Genomic DNA, 22,841 nt, shown 5'->3' with positions numbered 1-22,841 from the left:
TCTGACCTTCCACACCCGGGCTCTGTGTGCGCACTCGGTGTCCTGGTGCTTCATGTCGCTTGCCCTCGGGGCTCTGAAAGTGGCTCCTCCCAGCCCGCCCGTGACATGGTGGCCTGCCAACGCTCAGGAGTCCATCGCGACCTCCCAAGCATAAGCACAAATAGGCCGCGTGGTCCTGGGCACCAAGTCCAGAGAGCCAGGTGGAACAGGCAGACCCGCCACTGCGCCCTGTGGCTGTCTCCTTGAAGACAGAACCTCCCCAGTCACCCTGCCCCCGGCAGCCCAGCGCGGCCCCATCACTCTCCAGGAACTGGCTATTCTGCACCCCCAACACCCCCATGCTGGAAAATCCCCCCCGCGACACACACAAGGTGCCGCCCTGCACGTGGCCCACAGGCTCAGCGTGCCGGAGCCCCAATGGCGGGGGCCACTGGCTCTCAAACCACCCAGCTCCTGCACCGCTGGCTCCTCATTGGGGTCCACGGCCCTCGTCTGAAGCACCACCCCAGCCCAATACCCGGGGTGGCCGCTGAAGGTCTCACAGTGGAAGAGGTCACTGTGGTCACAGCCAGGAAGACACAGCGGGCGGGACTGACTCCTCCAGGCTGCCTGCATCCCAGCCATCGGTCTGCGTGTGTTCAGCCTGCAGATCTGCCCACCCAGTGGGTACTAGAGGGTCTCCTGTCACAGCTCGCCCCCACGCTCCTGGCCAGGTCCCCGACACCTCTCACGCCCTGTGATCATCCTTGTCTCTGGGAGAGCCTTTGAATGGCGACCGACTGGGTGCATGTTTCTGAGTCCCTGAAGCAAAATCAAACACCAGCAACCAGGTCGGTGGGAGAGAGAAGCTTCTGAAGGAATCTGAGGATCTGCGGCCAGGTGACCAGCCTCTGGCCCTGCCGGCCCCCTGGATGCACCACCTAGCCAGCATGCTGCCACCGCAAGTCCCTGTGACGTGGTGGCCTGAAGGCAGACAACCCCGGTATCAACTCTCAGGGGGAAACAGAAGCGTGATGAAATTGAAATTGTTTTCTTAAGAAGAAAAAAAATAGTGAGGGTTTTGCACCAACTCAGTGCCTTCGCCTCTTGCGCAGCTGGAGACAGGCCTGATCGTCTGGACGGCTCCATGCACGCGAACACGCGTCACGGACGTGGCTGCCGAAGTCCCAGGGTCAAGGAACACTGCAGTGATGTTCTCATTCCTGGCCCCGACTTTGCCTGCTCGTCTAGAGGTGCCATCTGCCTTAGCTGCCCCAGCCATCATCTTTGATTTGCTTGAGCTGTGCGGTTGACAGTTGAAAAGGGGCAAAGGACGGAAATGTGTTCATTTTCTTTCTCGTTGGGACATGCAGAACTTTGGAGACGTTACGACTGACTTGAAAATAATCAGATTTCCTGGACACGCAAAATCGGTTCCACAAATGCCTTTTCAGAGAAAATCCCGTGTGACTGGCAGCATCGTAGTCTCGTCCGCGAGCGCGCCTCATCGCAACCCAGACCCCTCTCCCGTGACACGGAGTGACACACGGCCCTTGTACGGTAAGGCTTTCTGCTCTCCTCCCCGCCACAGCGGTGTCCCACTGTGCAACTTTCTTTCCCCTGCGAAGTTTTGTGTGTCCGTCGGATCCCAAGCATTATTAAGAAATACGAAACCAAAATGTGGTTTTGGCATGTGGGTGTTCGTATGAGTCCTCATCTTTTAAAAATATGTCATGAGATACACGGGACGAAATTACAGAAGCTCGACAATTACTTCGACAGACCCGAGCTGGGAAGCTGGAGGGGGAGCGGATGACACGAGACCGGTCACGAGCTGAAGTCCCGTTGGACGTGTGTGAGGCTCATCGCTTTATTCCCTCTAACGTTGCATCTCTTTAAGTTTTTCGTAATAAAAAGCTTGAAGAGACCCAAGTATCACGATTTCATTACTTCGGTTAATAATACACTCCTTCCATTTGAATTGACGAATTTTTGTGAGATATCTTTTTGAGCTGACGGGCATTAAAAACTACTGTCCAGATTAACTGAACAGAATGCCAGACCCCTGAAAATCGAAACGGAAATTGAGATTGTCTGAGTTAACAAGGCCGGTTTAATCACATTGGTCTCACTGGTTATTACCATTTCGAGAAAGAAACATTAATTTTACCTTTAATCATAAAATTAAAACTTTATTTTACGAATACGATTTCCTGTTTATTTCATCAATAAGATTTTTATTATTTTTTTATTATTATTTATGCCTACAGCACCTGATCTTCCTAGGTGGTCTCTCATCCAAGTACTCACCAGGCCCGACTCTGCTTAGCTTCCGAGATCGGACATCGGCTCGTTCAGGGTGGTGTGGACGTAGACCATAGACAGTGGCTCCGCTGGGGCACGAACCCGGGACCTTCTGCGTGTAAGGCAGACGTGCTCACCGCTGCACTATGGAACCACGTCCTTTTATTATATTTTTAACGTTTAGTTGTAAATATGTAGATTTAAGAAATAAATTACATAAATGGGGGCGACGTGCTTTAAAAGTTTTCAGCCTAGGGGCCACAATCCAATGTGTGGTGACCCCAGCCTGTGATAGGGCATGAGGGGAGGGCGCTGCATCGCTAACGCGTGCCGCTATGTTTGGCGCACTTTGGAGTGACACAGAATGAGAATTTTAGAACGGAAACGATAAACCGAAACCAATCTCCTCATTTTCCGACAAGGAGACAGAGGTTTAGGAAGGTTACATCACACAGCTAATGGAAGGGTGGTGAGAGAAATGTCTGAGGAAGATCGATCTGACGTAGACGCATGGGGTGCCTCAGAGGAGAAAAAGACGTGTGGGAGCCACCGGCAGGTGGTGAGAGACGCCGGCCACCAACCACGGGCCGTGAGCGTGCAAACCGGCACGATGGGAGGGAGCGAGATGCCGAGGCGGGTCGAAAGGCGCTGCAAACGGACCCTTGGCACTGCTTTGTCAGTTGGAAAGGTTTAATCTTCACCTATTTCTACGCACGCTTGGAATGGAATACAGGCACTGGATGATACAAAAATACCCATGGTCCCAAAGGGTGCCACAGCATATCACGTGGTAATTAGCCAAGTCTTCTGACTCATCGAGGGCCTCCGAGCGTGACTCACAGCCTGCACCACACGATTATCCACCACAAACACGCGCGAGCCCGTCTATTTCAAGCGGCAGGTCCTTAAAAATGCCCATTGGCATGTCGGCCACTTCGTTACTCGGGATTGAGCCCAACCTCCTCAATTTGTTTCTTAAGATCCTCCAAGATTTTCTCTTCCATCTGAGATAATCGATCTGAAACCTTATCCCGTGACACAGCGGTAAACAACCTGACAGCTTCAGGATGGCAATTCGTTTGTCTGCCCTGCCGAGCTAAGATCAAAGATGCGACTTTGTCCTTCTAATGGAAATACAACAGAGTAAATGTCTTCGATAGGAAAAGCTAGTTGATCTCCTTTGCTCAAGATCAGCGACCCAGAGGACAAAGGTTTGGTTGCAGGTGGGAGGGAGATAATTTGGAGCAGCCCAGGGGACAGTGGGCGAGAAAAGCCAGGGTGGAACCTGGACAGGCAGAAGACACTCACTGGGTAGAGTGTCTGACACGCAGGGGAGACCGCACGGAGTGGGTGGGGACGCTGGAACGGAGGCGTGAACGCCGAGGCAAACGCGTGGAGGGTCGAGACTTTTTAAGACCCTCTGTTCCATGCATTGGTGGAAATTATTGCACACTCACACCCCCACCCCACCTCGCCCCGTGGCCCTCAAGCCACTGCAGGCCAGGCCTGAGCCAGCCCTTCTGCTGCAAGCCACAGGGACGTCCGCCGCCGCGGCCAGCTCTCTCCCATGCTCTAAACCATGCTGCTCCCCTCGGCTTGTGGGCTCTGGCTCTGCCTCTTTCTAGCTTTCTGAGCTCCGGATCAGGTCTCCTCCCTCCCCAGGCACCTTCCTGAGCGCTGCCCCCGCCTGCCCACCAGCTCTTCCTCTGAGGCGACGCGGTTAAATGGCGCCGTCTTGCCCTTGCGTCCTTCTGAAATTCAGGCGCCGTCTCTTCGGTGGAAGTCAAGCCCCCTGAGATGGGTGTTTCTGCCACGCGGCTCCTGTTCCTCCCCCATGAAGAGCACAGAGCGACTGGATTAACAACGGTGCCCTGAAACTGTCAGCGTTTCCGTTTTTCTCAAACACCATTCAAAACAGCACAGATCTTAGAGCTTTAGAAGCAGTTCTTCATTCGGGGATTGGTTTATAAACTACATGGTTGAAAATACATCCCAGCCAAGGACTTTCTCTACAGCTGGTGATGAAGAGGAACAAAGCTGGGGCATAAAAAGACCAATGCAGTCGACATGCTCAGACAGATGCCAGCAGCTGCCAAGGAACATTTCATACTTAGCATGGCTGGTCGGCTAGAGACGGGTTCTATTATAAGAATTTGTTTATTGTGCAAAAGTATGAATACATTAAATCTTAAAGGAACGTCCAGAGGGAGGCCTGGGCACACAACACACAAAAAACTAATTACAGAGCAGTTTTCCAAGTGGGTTCAAATGTTTTCAGCAAAAGACGATAATTTAAAATGAGGCTTTCGACTTGGAAAATAAGTCACATGAAAGGAATAATATATTTCTGTATGTTTGGTGCCCAAAGAATGGAAATGGGCACACCAGAGTTCCACCGATGCCGTCTATTTAGTCACTGATTCATACATTCATTCGCTGAATGTCTAACGTGCTGAGCACTGAGGAGACAGGAAAACAAGATGTCACCAGCCTCTAGGGTGTTTTTAAATATGCCAAATGCTCCGATAGGCATATGTGCCTATTGGGGGTTTGGGGCCATGACTAAGTGACAGATGCAGGGTTTCATTAAAAGCTATGGGAAGTGTGTGAATTAGGCAGTATGTATGTTAACATCACTACCATTTTAACTGTGGTTCATAGGAACCAGGAACGAGCTGCGTTCCTGGTAAGACATCCAGGATGCCCAAACACATCCCAGAAGTCCCACAGTCACCAGGGCACAGAAATAAGCGCAATGCCAGTCACCCGGAGAAGCAGGACGTATGCTAGGAGCTACCAGTTAGCGGACGTGGAGCCCAGGGTAGGGGTCCACCAGTCAAGCAGGTTAGACAGGCTAGCAATCTGAAATCGCGGACACGGGCAGGAGGCAGGGGTGAGCCAGATCCTGAAGGTGAACTGACATCTGTGGGGGGTCGACCATGTGTCGGGTATTTGGCTGGTCACTTCCGGTAGAACTCTCATTTCATCCCCCAGCCCCAAACCAAGAGTTAAGCTGGCCGAGAAAAAGGGAGCGAGAACTAAGGGTGAATTGCGATGAAATAATCCAAGGAATTAAACGGTCAGATTAGATTTAATGTGGCCCTTGTATTTTGTTCGTTTTGCAAAACCTCAAGATGGCAATGATTATAAGATCAGGGTTCTCGGCACCTATGACTTTGGTTCTCAGTTCACGCATGCCCAAGCAGAGCTGCCAAGGGCCAGGGACGCTTCGGAGGCTGAACTAAGTTCGTGAAGTAAAATCGACTCTGAAAAGTAAACAATGGCGCATCGGGGCGACAAAATAAAGCCAAGTCATCTGCCTCAGCTAAATCGTTTCTTCTGGCCGGTGGAACAACCAGGGCTGAGGTATTGCTGTGACCTGCAACGGGGACAACACTGGGGTCCCTGATGACAGGGACCTCGTTAGGGGTGCTGCTGCACCTGACTTGGTCCCAGGCGGCATAAGAGATACCATCAAACACTTCATTAGAACATAGTTTAAATTCAACATTCAGTAAATAACGATTGCCTGAAATAAAGAGTGGCTTTGTCTGGGAGTTTATAAGAAAATACTTCATGAAAGTTAGTCGGCTGGGATAGGCTATGATTTGGCAAAAACAAAGAGCAGTCAAGAAAATGAGGGTAGGTAGACACCGAGAACAAACTGATAGTCGCCAGATGGGGCGGTGCGGGGAGGGCTAGATGAAAAAGGGGAAGAAATTAGGACGCACAAATTGATTATAAAAAGTCACGGGGATGTAAAGTACAGCACAAGGAATACAGTCAATAATATCGTAATAACCATGTATGGTGTCAGGCGGGTACTAGACTTACAGGGGGAATCACTTCGTAAGTTATATACATGTCTAATCACTACACTGTACACCTGAAACTAATATAATATTGCACGTCAACTGTAACTTAAATTTTTTTAAATTAAGACTATGAGGCTAGGAAGGATGAACAAGGCAGATGGAGAAGACATCGTTTTCTAAGTTTGCCAGTTCCGCAGGGTGAAAAAGGTTCCAGAGGCTGTGATGGTTGCGCAAGAATGCGAATGTACTTAACGCAACTGAACTGTAAACTTAAAAGAGGCTACGATGCTAAATTTTATATTATGTATATTTCACAACTAGAAACTAAATTCAAAAAGAAAAAAGTCAGCTTAGCTAAGTGAGACGAGTAGAAACAATTTTTTCGTAAGGAGAGTTGTTTAGAGGCTGGGCAAGCTGACTATTATTGCGACCGCCTGTGGGGCAGTATCGGCAGCTTAGGTAGATTTCCGAATGTGACAGTTTTAAGAAATTCTTGCTGGAGCCAGGCTTGAGGAACTCAGGGACACGCCGGCATTTCAGCTCCGCGCCCCAAGCACCTCCGGGACGCAGTTAGACCCCCAGGACCGCATCCTATCGAGGGCAAACCGCATTTTGTCACAACTGTCATAAGTGCCGCTTCCGGTCCAGGGCCGAGCGCGCCCACTCAGCCTAGACCCCTTAGGGACCAGCGGGGTGACACGGTCGCTTATGGGACGCGCGGCACACCCCGCACACCAGGGCTCTGTCTGGCGTCGGACAGGAGGCCTGTGACGCCATCCCCACGGCCGGGCCCGGCTAGGCGACCCCCGGGGTCCTCCGCCACACCAACCGCGGCGCACGCACGGCGCAAGCTCGGGAGGCGGGGCGAGGCCGCTGGATCTCGCGAGGCCTGCGTGGCGCCGGAGTTCTCGCGACGCAGGGCGCGGGCCGCGACGGGCGCTTCCGCAAAGATGGCGTCGGCCCGAGGCGCTCGGCTGGCGGCCTGGGGCGCAAGGCTGCGGCGCGGGGTGGCCGCCTTCCGGCGGGCCGTGCCGAGCCCCGGTCCCCTGGCGGCGGCAGTGGCCGGCGTGGCGCTGGCAGGAGCGGGAGCGGCGTGGTACCACGGCCGCGGGAATGTGGCGGCGCCCGCGGCCGGCCTCACGGTCTTGGCGCAGGTACGGACGGGCCCCTTCCGCCGGCCGCCGCCGAGCCCCTCCCTCCTCCGACGCCGGGGCGGGGTGAAGGGCAGGGGCCCCAGCGGGCGCGCGAGGCTGGGGCCGCTCGTTCGCCTCTCCCGGGGGGCGGGGCGGGGGAGCCCGGATTCACGGACGGACGGGCGACGCAGCTCCGGCGGTGGGCGTGGGCGAGTGCTGGGCAGCCTGTCCCCGCGCGGTGCTCCCCGCCCGACTGGACGCACCGAGGCCCTTACGACCCGTGCCCTGCAGAGCACGGCTGAGTTGTCCCAGTAGATGGCTTTTTAAAAAATCGTGAAAACGTCAGCCGTAAAAATTAACCGGCTTATAATTTCTAGACTTTATGACCAACTGTAAGGAACGTTATGACACGACTGGAAACGTTAAGGCTTCAGTGTGTTGTGAGCGCTAGACAAACGACGTTTTCCCCAAGACTTCCATGTGTTACAGGTAAAACTCAGCTTCCCTAGTTCAGTATAAAATGGCTCCGTAAAACATTAAATATTTGAAAAAGGATACTACTTTTTAATTATTTTATGGACATTTTAATAAGCTTTTGATTTTTTTTGTTGAAAACTAAAGGCAGTATTCTGTTTGTTAGATTTACTGTCCTTTCTAATGAAAATCTCAAGGAACAGATATAACAAAAGAAGAAAGCAGGCCTTGTGAATTCAAATTATTGACTAATGATATCTTTTGTATTGTTAAGATGTCACATAGGTAATACCCACAATAAGTCTCCCGCTTCCTCATACTATTTCTGATCACAGATGGCAGGATCCACCTGCTAGCGTTAACCTTGTGTCAAGAAGTTTAGCTTATTATCCATCATTGGTTTCTCTACCTCTGTTCACAGCTCTTTAAACCATCCTTTATGGCAGCGGTCCCCAGCCTTTCTGACACCAGGGCCTGGTGCTCCTGTGAGAATCCTTAACACCTGATGATCTGAGGTGGCGCTGAGGCAGTGATGTCAGCTAGTGCTCTGGCTCAGCTGCTAACACAAATGAAGCTTCTCACCATTTCCCACCACTCACCTGCTGTGCCACCTGCTTCCTATCAACCCACCGACCAGTACCGCCCTGGGGTTGGGGACCACTGCTGCTCAGGACCCTTAGATTCATCTTCCCAAAAGCATCACTTTGTGTACCCTTCAGAATCCGCTTCCACCTCCATCTACCTAGAGTAGAGTCCAATTTTTTTTTGTTTTTCGGAGCCCTCTGTAGTCACACCCTGACCTGTCACACTACTCCAAAGTGGATTCACCCCCTGTCCCCCTACAAAATTCTATTTCAGTTCATGTCTCATTGGTTTTTTTTCCTGATCAACTCCTAGCCTGTTTGTGTTTTAAATTTCTGACACGACGCAAAACTTTGCACGGTGTCAAAGTTTTGACACCTGCTGGAGCAGTTTAGAGCACTGGTTCTTGTCCTTCTGCCACCACAGTGGATTTGAAGATGACAGCACAGTCCTCTCAGCAGCAGAGGCCGACCGCGGCTGGGAGGGGCCTGTGTAGTTTGAAAACTGTCCCTCCACCTCCTTGATTCTTTTTTTTTTTTAATTCTGAGCTCAGATCAAGTGCAGAAACCTTCACAGTTACAGAGGTCAGTAGTAAAAGCTTTCCATCATTGCTGAGAACTGATTAGCCTTTCATGCACTGATATCCGCCACCCTCGGTGTCATTCGTCCATTAAGTCAGCAAGCCCTCAGTCACCGGTCTCCTTTATAAACACACGCCCAGACATAAGCCCTGGTCGTTTGAAATTGCTTTATACTTTCGTTTCTCAGAACTGCAGAGATCATGCATCAGGTAGACCGGAAGGTCTGATGCTCACATTTGGCTCTTTTCATCACTGACCCGCTTCAGTAAGAGCTGGTCTCAGAGTCATCGATTCTGTTAGTCCCACCTGAGGGTGGGGCCCGTTGGTCCCTCCACCATTGCCACCACCACCACCACTTTGGAGTCATGTGTGCATAGTTGAGAATTACTGAGATGGGAACATACCGTCTCGATACCTGATGTATTAATATAGTTATTTTACTTAGTATTTCAAGCTGGTAAAATCTTCCTGATATGGCTTTATATTAACAGTGATAAGGTCCTTCATTTTAATCACACGAAGTGATTTTTCCAGAAAAAATAGTTATTTTGCATTAATTGAATCCTACACTCTTATGGTTCCCGTTGTGACCAATAGCTTTCATTTGTGGGGGCAGTCAAGAATTAAGGGTAGAATTCAAGGTCATGAAACGGCAAATAAATTGAATTCCCCTCACACTCCCCTTTCTTCCTTCCACAGTTATGGGAGTGCCTACTGTGTGCCAGGTAGGGATTGGAGACACAGTCCAAGTGCTTCCCGTCTCGGGGGCGGGGGTGGCAGTCTTTAGGCAGCATGGTGCGTGCGTGGTAGAGTAGTAAGTGCTGGGTGTGCGGGAGCATCCTGGCGGGACTGCTGACCCTGGCAGTGATGTAAACTGACCCCCATCACGTGATTGGGAATTTGCCGGGCAGAGAGAATGGGAAGGATATGCAGGCAAAGGGGCCCGAAGGTAAGAGTTTAGTTCAGTAGAACGTGAGCTACAAAATACACGTTCCAAAATTGGGGTGATTGGCGGCACGAGTCAGATCATGTAGTGTCCCTTAAGCCATATGACAAAAACATTTATTGTGAGGACACGAGGGAGCCATGTGGGGTACTTACCCCTCATGGATCCCAAAAGATCCAAGCATAAAGTTCAGGGAGTGCAAAAGATTACGTTTTTGTTTCCATTAACCTATAGTTTAACGTTTTCTTCAATTAAGAATGTAGGCAACGAGCCACAGTAGTAGTAGCGGTACCTGACTTTGTCATCGCTAGCAATCCCAGATATCTTCCGATTATGTTACAGCTGTCACAGGTATCCCAAAGCATCACTTCTTTGAAATGAGAGTACTTATTAAACTTTTTATAAACATTTCATGGTTATTTAATGCATTAATAAAGAATTACATATATTACTGTATCCCAAATATAGATGGATAGAGCTCCAGCTAACGGTGTGTTTAAAATGGCTGGATTCAGTTCATAATTACCATGCGGTTCCTCCAGGCTTTCCTGCATCTACGCTCTGACGCTTCTGTGCAGATTTAAAGCATGTTTACTGGGTGCTGAGTAGTGGTCCGTTACTTTGCAGGATGCCCCTCAGTTTAGAGCTGGCTGATGCTGCTTCGTGATGCAGGCATTTTTGTTAAGAGTGGTACGAAGGTCGCGCTGTGTTCTTGTCAGTGTGTCGTCTTCGAGGCACACGGGATACATGTCTCCTGATGGTATTTACTCCATTGTTTAGTCAGGTGTTATCTGCCAGGGTTCTCCATTGTCAAGGGAGTTAAGTAATCTGCATTTTGTACACATTAATGGTAAGTATTTGGGGGTGCTTTGAGGCTTTGTGGGGCTTCTCTCCACCATTTATTCATTCACATCTGCTTGTACTTGTGAATTCCCGTTTTATTCAGGGGGCTTCACCCCGGCCGTCATGGTCACGTGGATGCTCGCTCTCCCCAGATGCCTGGACACGTGGCAGGGGGCAAGGAGGAAGGGGGCTGCAGTGTAGGTGACACAAATGACAGGTGGCTTGCCTACAACGTGGTCGCTGAGATACGAGACAGGCAGACGGGGCAGGGAGTCCTAGGAAAGTGGCCTCTGGGAAGACGAGAGCGGACGGGCTCCCCACTGACTGAAAGGCATTGAAGTGTCTGTACGTTGACCTCATCACAATGGCTTAGAAAAGTGCTCCTGTGAGTTATCATTTTTAAATGGAGAGGAAAATAAAAAATACAAGGTGAAGCTTTAAAAAAGATTGAAATGTGTGCTGTGAGATTCTGTATCAAGCTTGAGGTAAGTCATGAATTTGATTTTAAATTTAGCGAGGTCCCAGGCAAACAGGCCAGTCACACGCTTCACAGCGCGGTCCTGTGCCACGTAACCCCGCTTTGACAGGCGACGGGCCGCGTGTGCAGCGCGGGTACACCGCACAGCGCAGGCGGGTCGCAGGCTGCGCCGTCGAGCTGTGCGCCAGGGCCTCTGCCATTTCACACAGCGACCGAATCTAACGACACAGTTCTTGGAACGTGTCCCTGTGTTAAAAGCAACGCACAGCTGGAGTTGGTTGTCGGAAGCATTTGTCCTGTTGCATGAAGGCTACAGTAGCATCGATAGAGTGAGCACGTAGCAGGAAGTTTCATGTGGCAGTTTCGTCTGCGGCTGAAAGCCTGGGAACAGGAAATTGAGCGGGTGTGACAGTGAGGAAGTTGTTGGTGACTGTGAGTACCAGTGGAGTATCGGGGACAGTGCGATCAGCATGTGTTGACACTGTGAAGTAAGGAAGCAAAAAAAGGAGCAGAGATGCTTCCTGCTGGAAGTGCTGCTTTCCAGGCGGCCACAGGCCACCGCGAGCAGGAGACGAGAGGCCAAGGATGGGGCTTGGTTTTGTTTTATAGCGTGAGGCAGGAGAGGACATTTGAATGCTGTTAGAATGACGTAATAAGGAGTCAGAGATTGTTCCAGATCCGTGGAGATGATGGTAGGCTGGACTCTCGAGAAGTGAGTTCTGTGGCGTGAACTGGTGCAGAGGTTGGCCTGCGCTGGTAAGCAGTTTACTTGCATTGTGACGGGTAAGCAAGAGGGGCAGTTAATCCAGAAGCTGGCTGTAGATGACTCCACTCTTCCCTTCTGTCTAACAAAAAAAGCCAAGAGAACCCGAGTAGTGACAGCTGCTGGGGAGGAAATTCAGTGTGTGTGTTGGCGGGGCGGAGGTGTCACTTAACAGTTCATGCAGCCTGAGAGCCTAGAAACAACTATGACGAGTGTGGGACCAGTTCAGTTGCCAAAACTTCTAATGGCATTTTTTTGGTGGATTTTCCAATGTTGCTAAAAAGTGTTACCTAACAAATTTTTCATTTATTAATTTAATATGAGTACTACACCCATCCCTGGATTTATGCAGTATTTTTTTTAGATGAGGTTTTTTATACATGATAAATATCCCCCACTTACGTGGACTTTTTATACGTGACTTTTATTTACACGGTCTCATTTTATGGGGTTCTTTCTTTTTCATTTCCATTACTGGCAACTACTCTTTCTAAAAAACAATAGCTTGACTTAGCAACAAACAAAGAACTAATACTTACCAACACATAATTATTAACACTTTTACTTTTAGATAACGCACCTGGTCACCCACACAATTTAGAACATCCAAATATAGAAGTTGTATAGTCGCCACCAAATACAACTTCTGTGATCCAACCTTTAGATCAAGGTGTTATTTCCACCTCTAAGATCAATTCTGTTAAACAGAGTTTTAATGATTATTAATAAACTTGAAGATAATGAACCACTTACAGTTACAGAAGCCTGGAATAAATACACAATTTTAAGCTGTATCAAGAATATTGCTTTCGCTTGGGGTAATGGAAAGCCGTCAATTTTGAATGCTCGCTGGAAAGCAGTGTGGCCAGAAGTGGCCGCACAGGGAATGTGGTTTCAACACCTGCAGAGGGCGTCACTGGCATTATTAACTTATTAAATACATTTCAAGGAGAAGGCTCTGACAGTCTGAATGTAGATGATACTAACGAATTACTGGTTAACCACGAGTTAACTGATAATGAATTAATTCACTTAATATCTGAAGCCCATCCTGCCAACAAATACAGCAGTGACCTTAAACCAGTTTCATTCACTGCAGAAAATATTTACAAAGCTCGTCAACTGGCCACAAAACTAGAAACTGCAATTCTAGATATTGACCCAAACATCCAACGAGCCTTAAAATTTCAAAAATATTTTTAAAAATGTTGCTGAATATCAAAGAATTTATGAAAATCAGCAAAAGATGGGGTTGGGAAAAGATCCAAAAACATAAATAATGAAGCCAAAGTATTACTTCCACATATTTCAAGCAGTGAAAATAGTGACTTTGTGCCAATTAAAAAAAGGTTGGTTGCTTTAGATTACATTACAGCACTGACAGTAAATGAATTTTTTTTTTCTGAATTTTCGTTAGCATTTTTTGTGAAAGTATGTGAAATAAATATTTTCATGACTCATATCGGCCTATTTAGTATTTCTTTTCATATTGGTGGACTCTGTGGTTTTCTCCCACATTAAACAATGAAAAAAAGATGCATGGAACCGATAATCTGCGTAAATTGAGGGACGGGCGTGTATTGCATCATGACATTAATTTGTAAAATTATTCAAATTCTAAAACAGAGAACACCAAAGATAGATTGTTTTTCTTTGGAATTATTTAAATTCACTTTTGACCTCTTTTTAAATTTGATGAGTACAACCCGACTAAAACAAGTGGTCACAACTTTTAACTAAAAGCGAGGGATGTGGACTGTCGCGTTTAAGCTGCGAACAGAAACGTGTTAACTTGAGAAATGATTTGGCAAGTTTCATTAGATGCAGGACTCTGCTGCTCATCAGCGGATGTTTAAATAACTTGCGGAACGTAATTAAGGTGGCACTCTTAATCTGCTGCGGCAGCCCTAGACAGTCACACGGTAATGGCATTGGTTTTATTTCGAGGGTCTGACTATATTTGTGGTGATTATCTTTGGGAAAAGACACTGATAAGACCTCAGCAGCGGATGAACTAGACGTGTCGGCGTGAACTTGGCTTGGAGCATCTGTGCGCATCTGTGCGCAGCACCTTGGGTTTCAGGACGGGACATTAGAGTCGGTGTGCCGAGGGCAGAGAGCGTGATAGCAACCTGTGCAGGTTTAGCAACACTGAAAACCTAATGAAGACTAAAGCTTTCTTGCAACAGAGACGCGAGGATGCAAGGAAGTTTTAACTTTGTTGCCTCAGGTAAAAATGTCTCTTGAAACAGATAAGTGATGACAAAGCTTTGATGTTAATAAGCCCAAATGGAAGTCAGAAATCAAAGTGTAAGTGGCTAGATTCGGAAAGAAAGATGACATAGCGGTGCCCTGTAATTAGATGTAATTAGTGCTGTTGGCGCAGTCATTTCCTCGGCGTCGCTGAGAGGTGGTCTCGCTCCCCTCCCCTGACTCGGAAGGGCGGGGTGCCTGTATCCAACTGCCTGTCCGGGGTTCCAGGGAGGGGGAGCAGGAAGAAGCAAAAAGAAATGGCGATATAAAAGCAGAGCGTCGTTAGACTTTCCTTTTGCAAGTATATGTGTTTAGCTGAACTCGAGAAAATGTTCTGTTTGCTCTCATTCTCTGAAGCGTGTGTTCTGGTAGGCAGTGTAGACCCGCCAGCCTGTCCAAGGGGCGGCAGCTCCAGTCCTCGGAGCCTGAGGAGCCCGTCTGCCAGTTCTCAATGACGTTATGGATACTGGAAATAATACAGATTACTTAGATAAAGGCTTTTTTAGATTATAAGTTAAAAAAATATCTAAACAATAGCCATAAATATTTAGAAACTAATTTCACAGTAAACAAAATGACCGAATCCATCCAGATCTGTAGATAATTCAGTTGCCCTTAGAGGCGTCACTAGCAGTTCACGTTGAGAGCGTCGGCTTGCCGGATTTGTGGCAGGATGTCATTCTGGTCCAGACTGCAGATGTCTGTTCCTTCCTCCACCCTCTCGAGATTTTGCTAGAATTGTTCTTTGGACTAAACTTTTATATACAGAGTACAGGAGTAAATTACCCACCAAATAGATTGTAAAAGGGAAGGTCGCCCAGGTGCTAGCTCTGTCTGACCCTTAAAGCGTGTCTGCAAAACGAATCATAAACTATGTTTTCACTGGTTTTGTTTCTCAGAGAAGGTCTCAGGGGTCAAGATAAAAGTTTCTCTTTAACGTGCACCCCAAAGAACTTCATCCTGGCACAGCATGCGCCGTCCCCTGGGCAGATGCTAACCAGAGCGCTGACTCGGTATGCGGCTCCAGCAGTTAATGCTGCTGCTTGCCTGTCCCCAAGGCTAGGGTGCAGAGAGCCATGCCTCGTCTGCCACCACCTGTGGTGGAAGACACAGAAGGCTGGTGGCTGTGTCACATAGAAAAGAGGGACAGTCTTCTAGTTCTCTATTGGGCAGTTGTTTACTTGAGTTATGCTTAGTGCCACCTCAGCAAAAAGCTAGCAAAAGCAAAATGATCTGTTTGGTTTTTCAGTCGTTATATAGCAAATTCTATGATAGAATCTTTTTCAGTCTTCACTGTTAAAGTGTTTTCAGAAATTGCTTTACTGAGAGCGTGAATATCTTGTAAAATATGTGCCAAGGATCAGGGGGCAGAAACGGCGATTTTAGCAAATGCATGCAGGGTCATCAGTGATTGGATCTGTGTTTGTACTTCACAGATACAAAGCAGAGCTTTGCTTGAACAAGAAATTAATTTGCCAAAATATATAGTCACATCGTATATAGTCACATCTGCGTATTGCTTTTCTTCTTGCGTTGTATGTTTATGTTGCTGGATCTTTGTGTGACTTCCTTTCATGGTGACTTAGTTTACAGACTTCAGCAGATGCAGGTGGCATGCACCTGAGCACCCATGCTGGTGACACAGGTCTGTCTGGCTCAGCCCCTGCGCGGCCCAACAGATGCAGTCCCACAGCCAGGTTTTGTCCGAGACCTGCTGTGTTAGGTAGGTCCTCAGACTCCAGGCTGGAGCTGGGAAACCCGCGAAGACCCGGACCAAGCATGATGTGAGGCGGGAGCCCCTCGCTGGCACGCAGAGGTGCAGGGCGCGCGTGTGCTGTTCCTGGCCCCTGCGGCCGCAGGCTCACTCCCCATGGGAGGCAGGAAGCCAGGTGGCAGCCTTGGTGCCACTCACACTGCCACTCCCCGCCAGTGGCTTTTCTTCTTCCCTCCTGTCAGGAGCGGGTGTTCCCCCTGCAGGAATTAGCGATGTGCAGTTAGAACAGGGGTGTGACAGAGCCTCGGGTCCCGCTTGCGCGCACGCCTCTCTAGTTGTCCATGGCAGAGCATATGCCTAGCTGTCCAGAAATATTTTAATAAGCTATTAATAGGATTTAAAATAAGCACAAAAAACCCCAAACATTTGCATATCGGTTCACAGAATGAAATCGACTTTTAAATTGTTATTTTTAACATCACACTTTTAGTTTGGAATTGATTCCCGTTCGTAGAGATCCAGTCACTCCTAGCACACCCTTTTTTGGACCGTTTTTCAGTATTAACCTCGTCGCCCGGGGTGCAGAGGGGAGGGATGCCTCGTGTTCGTGAAGAGTCCGTCACAGTAGGGCACAGACAGTTCCATTGTGGAGTCATTCGGGCTTGGGGAGAGTTTGCTCAGGAGGACACCAGACCGGAGGATCTGAGAGGAGGCCAGGGCCAGCAAGGCTAACAAACAAGGTAGCCAGATATCCGCAAAGGGAAGCAGCAGCGAGCCGTATCACATGCTCGGCTTTGTGAAGTGTGTTAATGCAGCCGGAAGCAGCAAGCGGTTATTTAATCTGTCTGGGGAAAGGTATGCAGTGAACGTAACTGAGCTCATCAAAGGTAGCCAGGTGAATACTGAAGCTAGGAACACTCCAGCAAGCCAGATCAGTTTTAGGAAAATCGTGTTAGCAATGAACAGAACTAAGGTGGCAGTATTCATTTTATACAAAGACCAGTTCATAAAAACAATAGTATCAATGGAATTTTCAAATACAAATGTAATTCTTGTTTTTAATAAGAACTTGCAAATCCGCCTCTTCATTCCAGCTATTACTATCTTTCCATTTGCCTTGTTTTTTTTTCAAATTTGTTCCATTTTTGTCTTGGATAAAATCTCTATTCAAGTAACACGTGGTCGTTTTTAAAAGTAATTCCAGTCTTTGACCAGATTTTGTGTAGGGTGTAGGTCTGGGGCTTCAGGGACTCGGTGGTAGAGAGGGAAGCAGCCAGCAGTATTCACCACAAGCTTTAGAAAGCTGTCCTGACGAGGAGTGCCTTACAAACTGAGGCAGCGTGTGGAGGGAATGACCTTTCGCTGGCATTTGGGGTATGGAAGTCCAAGTGAGAATGTGGGGTACAGGGGACAACCATGCAAACGCTAGACTACTCACTTCTGCAGTCCCACTGTAAAATGCAGCCCCAGACAGCACCTGTCCCCGAGAAGAGGTGGGAGGAAGGGGCCGAGGGTCTTTTCACCCACCCTTCTTTGCTCATCCTGCATCGTGTCCAGTAGGGTACAGTGCTCTACATGGTGGCCTCTGTGTGTGACTCAGCACTCTGACAGCAGCAGCCCAGGCTTGCTGGGGTTCTCAATTCTGGGGAGCCCTTTCCGCAAGTCAGCATGATCAGATCGTAGCTCGAACCTCAAAAGGCTCCTCGTGCCTTCCTGCGGGGCCTGCTCCTCGCCGCGAAGAGCAGAGTCGCGGTGAAGTCACTGAGGCCGGACCTGGGCCGCTCTAATACATCAGCCTGAAAAATAATGAGTCCGGGGCATGTCTCACTTAGAAAAGTGAGAAAGCAGAAGGTCACAGTTGGATAAATGTCGTGGCTGTGGGACACGCACGCGTGCTCCTTCTGCACACTGCCGGGCCCTGGTCGTGTCTGCCCGCTGCAGAGGCCAGGTCGTGGGAAGGGGGACACGCGTGGAGGGGCACATGTGCACCAGCAGAGCGCGTGAGGGGCACCTGCCTCCCCAGCAGGGGACCGAGCCAGAGCAGCGCAGCCGCTTCCTGGAGAACGCTTTGTGGCCTTGGCTGCCGCGAGGCCACCGCCGACACTCGGGGACACCGGGACTTTAAGCGAAGGCTCGAAACCCAGTTTCCACTTTGTTTAGAGCATGAACAGATTTCTGTTGTTGTGACGTGCCTCTCACAGGGTAGCTAAGGAGGAAGGGACGTGAGTGTGGTGTTCAGTGACCTCGGGACAGGGAGCGCCTGCCAGCAGGACCGGTGCTGTGCTCTGCCCTCAGCATGTCCTGACAGCGGCCACCCTTCCTCAGACAGATGCTGGGGTGGTTCCGAAAGACGTGCGTGCGTGTGTGTGCGTGCGTGTGTGTGTGTGTGTGTGAGTGAGTGAGTGTGTGTGTGAGCTCGTGCCACTCCGTTCCACTGTGCCCCCCAGGGAGGGCCACACGCTCTGCTGGTCTCTGGGAAGCCAGCGGCACATGGCCATCACTACGTTGCACAGTCCTCAGTGGGTCCCAGGGCTCCCTGCTCACCCAGCAGTGGCCCCCGTCGCCCTGGCCAGCACATGGTCGCCATGCAGAATCGTGCACCGCCGGTCCCCATTTAGGCCAGCAGCAGATCGTCGCACGGCAGCGTAATGTCCGTGACCCAGGACAAGACGGAACGTCTAACCAGCGAACGCTTCCCGTCGTTAAGGGTTCTTTCAGAAGAGGGTGTTCGTTCAGTCACAGACCAGAAAGTTCAAAGGCAACGAAACAATTACAAACGCCGAGGCAGGGCCCGGAGCGGAAGGCTCTGCTCTGCGGTGTGCACATCCAGCAGGCCGAGTGGCCTCTTCCTTCCCAGTGTCTTCCTGAGGGGCGTAGAGGCCACAGAGCGTTCGACGAAGAACAGAGACCGAATGCCTCCTCACTGTCGCCCCACGGGTCAGAAATAGCCACGGCGCGGTGAAGGCAGTAGACGGACGAAGCCCTCTGCCGGGAGCGTCGGCTTTCAGAGGCCGCCTTCCTCTAGCTCACGTGCGCATCGCTCCGACTCCTTGTCACATGGCTTATTGCATCGAGGGCGGTGGGTGATGGGAGCTTCCCGTGCGACATTCTGTGCTGCCGTCTGCCTGCACTGCCCCTGCAGGTGGGGGGGATGCCAGTGACAGCCTCCTTGGCGCGTGTGGACCTCTGTGCACATCAGAGGACCCTCCTCAGTGCGCCTTGTCACCGTACGCCAGACAGCTGTCCGTCCGCGCACACACAGTGGTCCTTAGAGGCGTGCGGCACCCAGCGTGCGAGGTGGCCCTGGCCCGCGAGGCCGGCCCCAACCCCGCCCCCTCATCCCAGCACATGCACGTCGCTCCCGGAGGAGGAGGCTGCTCTTCACCCCGGGGCTGGCGTCGTTCAGTGCAAACTGCCAGCACCCGGAGGACCCTCCAGACCCAGTCCCGAGTGGGGGAGGGGCCAGCGTCCCCGAGGCGGTGCTCGCTCCCTTTGGGTTAGGGCTGCTGTCAGGTGCGGGAGGCGGGTGTGAGGAACTGTACTCACTGCTCCCTCATCAGTTTGTGGGTTCTTTAAGGACCCTTTGATTTTATTAAGAGTCAGTGCTCAGGAAGGTACAGTGGACCCTTCGGGGGGATTAGCACGGAGTGAAGACCTCCCCAGATTCCATGTTAAAGTGGGTTGTCGCATACATAGCTTGAGCATGAAAACCAAAAATCCAGAGAAAAAGAGGAGAACTCGTTCTCTGCTGCAGCCCAGCGGGCTCCCCGCGGCCTCGCACAGCCCGTGGCTCCCACGAGAGCGTTAACCGTGGGTAGCGACATCTGTACAGAAATGTGTGTCCTAAATAAATGGCTTAAAATTATGGTTTGCCTTGGGACACTTTTGAAAGGAATTGGCGTAGCCTGGGAGGAAACAGTCGCATTTTTCTCGGCCCCCGGAACCCCCAGGCCTATGCGTCGGTGACCGAGTGTTTGCAGAGCCTTCTATCATTGGTCCGTCATCACAGCTAAGAACACGCTGCTGCTAAGCACGTTCTTTGAAAGGTGTGTGTTAGCAGTGTTGGGGAGGTGACGAGGTTTGCATCCCGCTGTTTGACTTTATTTGACACGCGATGGTACTTATGAGAAGCCCAAGCGATGTCCACACCCTGAACAACACGGGTCTGAACTGTGCACGTCCCTTTACATGCGAATATTTTTCAGTAAATACACTGGAAAATTTATTTGGAGCATTGTAACAATTTGAATAAACTTAGGAACCTTATGATTTTCTTAACATTTTCTGGCTTACTGTATTGTAAGATTACAGTATATAATACATGTAATATACGAAGTGTATTAGTTGGCTTGTTAGGGAAGCAGCTGAGGATAAGTGAGTAACCAATCCCTTTTAGCTGAAGTTTGGAAAAAAGAATTTTTTATACAAAGAGAATTGTTGGCAAAGGTGATTTTTTAACCAGTCAAGAACAACTTAGATATTAGTAAATATAAAAGAGCCAATATTTGTTTAAGGTTTTAAAATATATTCTCCTTATTAGACTACACGTTAGAATCAGCATGATAAACACAGATGTTTTCTAAGCGAATGACATCGGTGCCCATTTCCAGCGTCCTTCGGTTCTTCGGCTGCACTGTGCTCTGTCCCCCACAGGCCTTTGCCTGTGCTGTGACATCTGAAAGCACCTTTCCCCCACCTCCTGTCCCACCGCGTCCTCTCTGTCCGCTCACTGCCAGAGCTCTTGCCACCTGCCAGGGGGAGCCAGGGCCCGTCTCGGTGGGCACTCTCTTCCCATAGGCAGTCGACATTCACCTGTTAAAACGGTGCTGCAGCTGCCTGGTGTCGAGTAACACTCAGAGCAGAAATGAAATTCAGTTCTCCGGTCCCTGGGATGAGTGTGGGCTCGTGCGAACCGCGGCCCTCAGGTGACTGGTCATGGTGGCTTAGGGAGGGTAGGCACGGCCAGGCGATCTCTGGGGGCCCTGTCGCTGCAGTGTCACTGAGCGCTGTCCCATAATCCTGGTGGGCGCTGTGCAGGACACCGCGGGGCATGGAGCCGGCTGCTCAGGGACGCCAGCTGTCAGAAGACAGTTGATACTAGCTGGTCAAGGGCCTGAGGTCCGCCAGAGGGAGCCAGCTGTCCACAGTGCTGGAGGGATAGGTTTGAGCAGCTGCGGTTCACGGCGTCCCGTTTCCATTCCGGCCAGCGCTCACTGACCGCCAGGGGGCGGCAAGGTAAATGGGATCCACAGGGAACAGGGTGCCAGGCCAGGAAAGCGCCGTGGGGTCCCCCGGTAAGGCAGCCAGTGAGAGCACGCTGCTGGGCTGCTCCCGCTGTGCCCGGGTGGCTCCCCCTGTGCCCGGGTGGCTCCCCCTGTGCCTGGCCCGGGCTGACCTTGGGCCCCCAGTTAGCTACGTTGTCGCCCCCTCCAGTCTGCCTAGGACAAATGCCGGCCACGAGTAGGACAGCATACTGGTTTGACCGGGCCGCTGTGTCAGCGCCCCTGGTTTTCCGCCCTGGCCCTGCCGCAGACTCGACAGCGTCCATGCCTCGTGGTGTCTGTTCAGTTAGTGTGCACAGGCACCAGACCACGTGGGTGCTCCCCGAAAGCTTAGCGACCAGTATCTCTGTGCTGTCCCCACCAGCGTGGGACGGAGCCCAAGGTCCCGTTACCTGGGATGTAGATTCTCACAGACGATATTTTACCCAGGCTTGTTCTTTGAGCACTTTCCGCTGTGATGTAGATATATTTCTAAAAGCAGAGCTTTTTCAGATGCGATGTGTTTTATCTTGATGAAAGCACAGCTCTCCGTGCTCTGCTGCCCGCTGTGTCTCTGGTCTGTCCCCTCAACGCGCCAGGCCCATTTCCACCTCGAGGCCCTGGCCCCCCTTTACCTCTGTCTAGCCGCTTTCCCCCGCCGCCCCATGGCTCCCCGGCTGCACCCTGCTCAGTCTCCGTGCCACCTCTGCAGAAAGGCCAGCCCCGACTGTCCTGTCCAAATGGCTCTCCTTCTCAGTGGCTTGTCCTGCTTTACGTTTCTTCTTGGCACCTCTCACCACCCCGCATTGTGTTATACATTTACTCACTAGTCGTCATTCTCCCGTCCTGGACGTGAGCTCCCTCGGGTCAGCCTCGCACCCACCTTGGCACTCAGAGTGGACCCTCCAGAAACGCTTGTTCAAGGCATGATGGGAAGCTTGCAGGCCGTCAGACCTAAACGCTAAAATCGCCCTTCCAAGATTACCCGCCAAGTAGCTCAGGGCAGTGATGCTGGAGGAGATCTTAAACTGCCATTGCTGCTCATTTCAGCAGACTGCTGGCCGTGGAGAGGTGACGGGGAAGCTGTCCCTTCGCAAGCAGCGCTTCATGCAGTTCTCGTCCCTGGAGCACGGCGGCGAGTGTTACATGACGCCGCGGGACTTCCTCTTTTCCGTGATGTTCGAGCACCTGGAACGTGAGTTGTTTTTGGTTCTTCAAGATTCAAAAAAACAAATATTAGGACTGAAAAACCTCTTTTTCAGAACTGGTAACAGACTTCCCTTGTTCTAATTATCATCACTCTTTGTGCCATGCGTTTTCTTCTCATTTAGACATTTCATTCCTTGTGACACAAGTACAGTTAAACTTTTATATGTGTTTATCTAAGAAATACTTGTTTTGTGTGCGGGTTTTTCTAAAGAGACAGAAAGGGGAAATAGGTAATTTTTTTAGGGTCACTAAGTGAATCAGTAATAGAATAATTACTTTATGTGGCATGTTAGTTTTTGGTTGTATCGATATGTTTTAAATCGGGCAAACAAAATGAAACTGGATTGGAGCAGTTAGGAGGGTCAGTAATGGAGCCGCGATGCCACCGGTAAAAACCCTGAAATTAGGAGCAAAAATCCAAAAGCCACAGCTACATAATTTTATGTCATAAAGTGTCAACTCTCAGTTACTTCAAATGGCATCAGTTTTATTACCTGAACTAGCTC

General features: G+C 50.2%; 1 protein-coding gene and 2 non-coding genes across 3 annotated transcripts in view; 1 reads left to right on the top strand and 2 right to left on the bottom strand.

The window, feature by feature from the left end:
- The first annotated feature begins 7,033 nt into the window (after positions 1 to 7,033).
- MICU2 (mitochondrial calcium uptake 2) overlaps positions 7,034 to 22,841 on the top strand; it is a 42,084-nt gene continuing 26,276 nt past the window's right edge. Inside the window, exons 1-2 of the mRNA XM_039863432.1 lie at positions 7,034 to 7,252; positions 22,177 to 22,321. Of these exons, the coding sequence (XP_039719366.1) occupies positions 7,049 to 7,252; positions 22,177 to 22,321 (349 nt within the window). The 5' untranslated portion in view covers positions 7,034 to 7,048. The remainder of the gene's footprint in view (positions 7,253 to 22,176; positions 22,322 to 22,841) is intronic.
- LOC120603060 (small nucleolar RNA U2-30) lies at positions 8,832 to 8,901 on the bottom strand. Its single transcript, XR_005652956.1, has one exon. It is a non-coding gene; the product is annotated as a small nucleolar RNA U2-30 (small nucleolar RNA).
- Positions 9,050 to 9,126, bottom strand: LOC120603071 (small nucleolar RNA U2-19). The gene has a single exon (XR_005652957.1). It is a non-coding gene; the product is annotated as a small nucleolar RNA U2-19 (small nucleolar RNA).

Source organism: Pteropus medius, unplaced genomic scaffold (genome assembly GCF_902729225.1).
Source record: "Pteropus medius unplaced genomic scaffold, Ma_sr-lr_union100, whole genome shotgun sequence".
Taxonomy (NCBI): domain Eukaryota; kingdom Metazoa; phylum Chordata; class Mammalia; order Chiroptera; family Pteropodidae; genus Pteropus; species Pteropus medius.
Note: the sequence above shows the minus strand (reverse complement) of the source record. Positions and strands in the feature narration are given on the sequence as shown.